The sequence below is a fragment of the Medicago truncatula genome, chromosome 7, assembly GCF_003473485.1.
Source record: "Medicago truncatula cultivar Jemalong A17 chromosome 7, MtrunA17r5.0-ANR, whole genome shotgun sequence".
Lineage (NCBI taxonomy): Eukaryota > Viridiplantae > Streptophyta > Magnoliopsida > Fabales > Fabaceae > Medicago > Medicago truncatula.
The window spans coordinates 36,079,410-36,086,152 of record NC_053048.1 but is presented as its reverse complement, the minus strand read 5'-3'; the positions used below and the strand labels follow the sequence as shown (position 1 = coordinate 36,086,152).

The 6,743-nt window shown below is 35.0% G+C and overlaps 1 protein-coding gene across 3 annotated transcripts; it reads right to left on the bottom strand.

Moving 5' to 3' along the window:
- Window positions 1-211: 211 nt before the first annotated feature.
- On the bottom strand, window positions 212-6,417 carry LOC11439401 (U-box domain-containing protein 33). Of its 3 annotated transcripts, none has more exons than XM_024769551.2 (9): window positions 5,614-6,417; window positions 4,951-5,072; window positions 4,748-4,869; window positions 4,351-4,455; window positions 3,761-4,208; window positions 3,442-3,582; window positions 2,332-2,859; window positions 1,310-2,074; window positions 212-605 (listed from the first exon to the last, which is right to left on the bottom strand). In XM_024769551.2, exons 1-9 carry the CDS (start codon window positions 5,891-5,893, stop codon window positions 423-425), a joined length of 2,694 nt encoding a protein of 897 aa, XP_024625319.1. In that variant the 5' UTR covers window positions 5,894-6,417; the 3' UTR covers window positions 212-422. The 3 variants fall into 3 exon arrangements, with proteins under 3 accessions (XP_024625319.1, XP_003623970.1, XP_024625320.1); XM_003623922.4 differs by having other exon boundaries at window positions 3,442-3,579; window positions 5,614-6,416; XM_024769552.2 differs by lacking the exons at window positions 4,951-5,072; window positions 5,614-6,417 and having other exon boundaries at window positions 4,351-4,500.
- Between the last annotated feature and the right edge of the window lie 326 nt (window positions 6,418-6,743).

Here is a 6,743-nt window from a genome sequence, read left to right as displayed (position 1 = left end):
GACTTTTGTGATTGGATTAAGTGTAATATATATGGTGCTTCTAAGGAAAATCATGGTCATGGTCTATCTTCCACTGGTGCTATTTTTAGGGGTTCCATTGATGTTATTGTTTTGGGAGGTTCTACATCCTTTCATAGAACTCTCAGTTGTTAACATAATACCAAAAAAAGATAGATAATCACACAAAAAAACTATTTTGATATATGTCATGTATGCAATGACTGAAGATACCACGTGGTTATTTAACCTATATAAACAAGGGGATATATATAGGTATCAAATGTGACTTATATAGAACTCTAAGAAATAAAAGTGATATATATATATATATAAGGTTGCAAAAAAATATAATGGGGATATTTCTTTCCTAGACATATTATAAACAGGTAGATATACAGTTTAATGAAAAGTAATAAGCTTGATCAGTGACTTTGAAGCCAATCCTGAATTGCAGAGCGAAGAGCGCGGTTGGGGACAAGATTCTGATGTGAAAGCGTACTATTTGTCATCGGTGAAGCGTCATGACCACTGTCAAGCCATCCTCGGATAGCCTCTGCTTCGTAAGTAAAACCATCTGCAGCTACATGTGGATCTCGCATGACTTCCTGCATAAGTATGAAGATCATGATCATTAAAATTTTCTTTGATGATAATTTTTATATCCTAAAAAGCTTATATCGTTCCATTTTCCATCAGTTTGGAAAGTACTGCACAAGTGAAGAACAAAGATATAAAACATAAAAGAAAGAAAGAAAGATACGCAATATAGGATGAATTACATTTGCTCGGAGTGACAAGTGTTGATTGTGGTGGACATCCTAAAACATCGCAAGGACATTATTCATTTGGTTTGAAAAAAAGGTTTTATTTTTATTTTCTGTATAAACTTTTTGAATGTGAGAAACAGTGGAAAAAGGTGTCATTTTGTAATTAAGAATGAAAACAGGAAATAAAAATAGAGAATGTTTCCTTAAACCAAACAAGTTGTAGGATCTGTTTGGATTGGCTTATTTGAACTTATCTACTAACATAAGCACTTGTGAGACTGTTTATAGAAACAACATAGAACTCATCCAAAAACTGTTTTCGGGTTATTTCCATAAGCTCTCCAGGATAACTTATGATAACAGCTTATAACTAATATGAAAACAGTTTGACTTTATTTTATCTTCTGTTGTAAAGAATAGAGATAGCTTATACATAAAATAAGCACTAATATAATAAACACTTGTGCTATAAGGGCTTAATTAAGCTGTTTATCCAAATAGCTGAAGCTGGAAAACAAAGGAAATAATAGCTAGTTAGTTACCTGGAAGATTGGACAAATAAAATATGAAGGAGGTTGATGTGGCCCTTCAGAACTTAGACCAAAGGAGTTTGTACCACCAGAAGAAGCCCTCATTGCATCCAATATCCTCCATACATCTGAATGAAGGTCCGGCCGACTCTTCCTATTCATCTCACAACACCGCAAGGCCAAGCGAGCTAACTGTTCAGCCTGCACAAATGGCCAGTCTCCGGCCAAAGGATCCAATAAAGATGTCAACTTTCCGGTATCTACTGCATATTTCACCTCCTTAGTTATTCCCAATGCCGGTCTCCCAGTCAACAATCTCAATAATATGATTCCAAAAGAATAAACATCTGATTTCGGAGTGAGTTCACCGGAAGCAAGGAATTCAGGATCCATGTAGACAAAAGTTCCCTTTGGATCGGTTTTCCAAAACTGTGTATTATTATTACTAGAATTCTCGTAATTTGATAATACGCGACAGATTCCAAAATCGCTAAGCTTACTGACAAGGTTTCCATCCAGAATGATATTGGAGGGTTTCAAATCACCATGCACTATGCTGTGAGGTTTACTTGAATGAAGAAAGATGAGAGCGGAGCAGAGTTCTGCAGCGATTCGAATCCGTGTTTGCCATGATAATGGATGCGTGTTATCCTTGCAGGCAAGACGGTCTTCAAGGCTTCCATTTGGCAAATACTCATAGACAAGAGACCAGGATTCCGGACAGGCTCCTATAAGAGTGATCAGATTGGGATGCCTTAGCTTACTCAATACGTCGACCTGATAAGAAACCAAAAAATGGTGTCAAAATCGTTATCCTTTTTTCCTACAAACCTTAATTATCTTTTTCTTCTCTCAGAGATTTTAAGGCAAGGTTGGTGATACATTATGCCAAGGATTAACTAATAAACACCACCGGGATCTAGCACAAGTGGTTGGTGCACAGTGTACGTGAAGGTTGCATAATAAACACACAATTATTAGATTTAAATAAGATGATTTTCAAAACTATCATACAAAAGTCAAGCCATCCTCACCTCCTGCTGAAACTCCAAGGGTCCTTGCATGCTGTTGGCATGCAAAATTTTTATAGCCACTTCGGTGTGACGGAGTAGACCTTTATATATATTTCCATATCCACCTTCTCCGATCTTTAGAGATGGATTAAAGTTACTTGTTGCTTCTTCGATTTCTGAAAAAGAGAATTCTGAGAACAATTGAGGCACATGAGTGCTTGAGCCTTCTCCTTGTTTTTTCCTCAGATCTTCAGCCTCTCTCAATGCATTATCACGCTGGATCTGCAATTCATCTCTCTCGTTCTTGTAGCTTTGTAACAGCTCAACAGCAGATATGATCTTCTGCTCCAACTCCTGTATCATAACTTCAGACGATGCAAGTTGACTCTCTAGTGATGACTTCAGATCCACAGCAAGTCGAAGTTCTTCATTTACTTTGTCTCTCTGGCTCGTCACACTCTCAAGTTCTTCTTTTTCCTTTCTTAGTTCTTCCTCGGCCATTTTCCTCAGATTCAATTCATCTGTATATAAGCTTTCAGATGCTTTAGCCTGTTGATTGAGTTGTTCAAACATTGAAAAGGATTAGAGGGTTTATGTAGTAAGATTGCAACAACTGAAGAATTTCTTCTTTGTGTAGTAAGATTGAAAGAGAAGATACAAAAGGTTTACAATGAATATGATAGAGAACCTTGCACAGAAGGCTACCCCAAAGGAGCCCTCTCCTTTCACACAAGATAATTCTCTAATCACATCCTTATCAACACATGGCAAGATAATTACAAACTAAAATTCTCCTCCACCCTTGAGGGCTATTTAAAGACTTCCTAAGAATAACCAAAATAACAACTCTTAACAACCACCTAACAAATTTATCAACTCACTAACAAACTTCTACTAACCAACTCTTAACTACTCTAACTATTCCATATCCTAACAATTTATCAAGTTGCAATACCGACACATGGCAAGATAATACAACCTAAAATGATGCTTAATCATTTAAATTACCTTGGACTCCGTTTGACCTGACTTTTTTATTCTCCTTAGAAGAAGTTAGTCCAAACGGTATTTTTAGAAAGATTTTAATTTAAAAAGGAGCTTATATTTTATGCATAAAAACAGAACAGTTACCCTGCGTATGGCTTCAATGGCATCTTTTTCAGCTTTCCCGCGTCTAAAAGTTTCTTGGTATGCGTGTCGAGTAGCATTATTAGCCTCCGACATAGCTTGTTCAAGTTGGTCATAGAGCGTATCATTCACTCCACCATCCTGCTAGTGTTCAATCCCATTATTCAAAGCATCAGCGTATAGTACGAGTATTAATATTTCATCAATCGAAATCTAGAAAGTAAAAATGTCACATGACTTGCTAAAAGTCAACAAATAAAATACGCACATGCATCATAGCAAGCACAAACAATACTAAGAAAAAGAAAGAATATTTTTGTACCAGTACACTTGGAGGCGATAAATGACGAAGATCCTCGTCTTTAATCAGGTGACTCAAAGTCAAGTCTGATGCATTCTCACAGCTCTCGGCAACAGAATATGGCGTCAGTGTTGGATCAATTGTACTATCAGAGAAAGTTGACAAACCTGAAGGACTCGTCCTTGACAACCTATCGGACTCATCAGAACTTACTTCTGTACCTCGCCTGTTACGTGGAGTTGAAAACCCCTCATTGTCAACTGGAGAAGAATTAGTTGTAATGCTGGCTGTCATTCCATCATTGGCAGACCTCACTCTACGAAATAACTCTTGAGAAGAACTTATTGAATTTGTCCTATGATTTTGCCCCAGTGTAATAGATTGAGATCTTGAAGGTCTCACAGAGTTAGGCCCTTGCTGCAGCAAAGGAGATGCAACCTCTACGTTTCGTTCATCTAAACTGCGATCCCTGCGTTGATATTGTATTTATATCAGTAATCATTTGCATGACCATCAGACTATGACAACATCATCAACTTTATGATTTTTTTCATGCAACGCTATTATCTCTTGTATATTACAACATATCAATATTTTAGGAGGCCTCATACCTTGTGTGTATAAGGTGGCCTTTGCAGATAAACTGTATATGGCAAGAAGATGGAGCTTGTTCACATACGTAGATGGCTTTCCTAGATCTGAGGTCCATCATTCTCCTGTTATGTCATGCAAGCTCGTTGAAAAACATAATGTTGACTTCACTAAAACAAATATAAAGATTGGAAAATTCTTAATTCAAATAGTTTATCAGCACAACTTATGAAATAAAGAATAATCATAATTTTGGTAAAATTACAAATGAGCATGGACTGAAAAGGGATTGTGATTGTTTCGTGTAAACAAACACCCTGAGGGGCAACAAAAATGAAGAGGAATGTGTAACTCCATTAGCGAAAAAATGAACAAAATATAATATGGTTTAGGGAGGGTTTTAATCTGGCTTCTTACCTAGAATAATTCTTATCTGATGCTGCTCCCATAATAAGCTTTCGGATTCCATGCTGAGATATAAGTTCTATTATTCCTTTTTCAATATTCTCCATTTCGATATGCAATTTCTCTGCTCGCACCTGTATCAGGAAATTATAAGTGATATATTAAGATTTACTTCTAAAAATTCATAAGCATATAGCATGACGATTAAAAATTACCCCCATCCGTTGACAGATTCGAAGATATTCATCAAGAGTCTTATGCACGTTTTGCCTTTCCATTTCCCGGTAAGCTCGGACTTCTTGATCCTTCAATGAACTTGCGGGAAATTTAGCACCCACTATAAACAAACGAAGAAGAAAATATATCGAAGTTATAGACCACTATATAAAACTAAAAGTAAAAACGCCTAAAATTTTGAAATTTCAAGAGTTACCATATATTATTACAATTAAATTTTATTCATGAAACTACCACTATTACAGTCAATACGGATAAACTGAAGCAGTACATCACATGATAAATTTGACAAATTCAACCCACCAACACCAAAAAGCAGTATCCTTTAAATATTAAAATTTAATTGACACATAACATACGAATCTTATAACTAAATTTCTAAAATTGACCTAATTAATTCATGGCCCTTGTTTAGTTACACTTTAAAATCACTTGGTAATTTCAAAAATATTGATCATCAAAGCACATATATACTAGAAATTGAGTCCAAGTTGAGTCAATTGAAAATGGTATAAACTTTAGACAATCATAGTATTATATATACAAACATATTGAACAACATAGTATTTCTAAACACAAATATGCCACAAACATTGAAAAACATAGTATTTCTACACACAAATATGCTACAAATTACTTACTCAAAGGGATCATTGTTGCAGGCACATGAACAAAGAGGATACAGATCTTTTTTCCACCAGAATTCTGTATTGCCCAAATCAAATTCAATTTACTCTCTTTTACATCCTTTGACACAGCAACACAGATTACCTCATCAACCACAATTTGATTAGGTTCCTCTTCAATTTCTCCCCGAACATCGCGAACCGAACTCACAGAACCTGTTCTTTGTATTGTTGCAGGCATAGAACTCACCACAGCCATTATAATAGATTCAAAACTATTCAATCGTTCAAACATAAACAAAAAGAATTCAACTTTCTCTCTCCTTTTTCCAAAAAACTAAACTTTCTCTCTCAACAATTGGTTACAAATTGCAATGATTGTAATTATCAGTATGCAACAAACACAATCAACCCAGAAATTCAAATCAACTCTCTCTCTCTCTCTCCAATAACAAAAAAAAAACAGCTTTTTCTCTCAATTACACCTTTTACTATAAACCCAGAAACTTAATCATCAAAATATCAAAAACCCACCAATAATTTTTCTATAAAACACAGAAAAACCACCAAAAGATTAGAACTTTGTCTCTTTTTGAAAGAAAAATCTGAACTTTATCCTTGATCTTCACTCACTTAACTTAACAGTAGTACGGAACAGAATTGTTAAGAGAGTGTGTTTGTTCTTCTCTCCTAGAAATTGGAACATGGTTCCTATGAAAAGAACAAATTTGTTTTAACCTTAAACCGTTGTAAACAGAAACAAGCAACCCGTATTAATAATGTTGTGTTGCGGTAAAAGAGAGAGAAATTTGTATTGTAACGTGTGATTTTAAAATAACCAAATAAGATACACCAATAAGATTGTTCGAGTCAGGTTTTGTAATGCATAAATCTGATTTGTCAATAAAAAAAATTAAGGTTTAAATTTGATAGGGTTTAATATTTTAAAAAATATTTCATATGCATATGGTTTAATAAATAATTTGATCTATGTTTTAACTATAATAGCAATCAGTGAGTTTAAGCATTTGTTAATATCCCTTTAAAAAAATAAGCATACGTAATATTTTTTTTTTTTTGTCAATTAGCCTAGCGGCCGAAGAAATTCACCTTAAAGGTGAAATAGTGGAGTGTCCAGGGTTCGA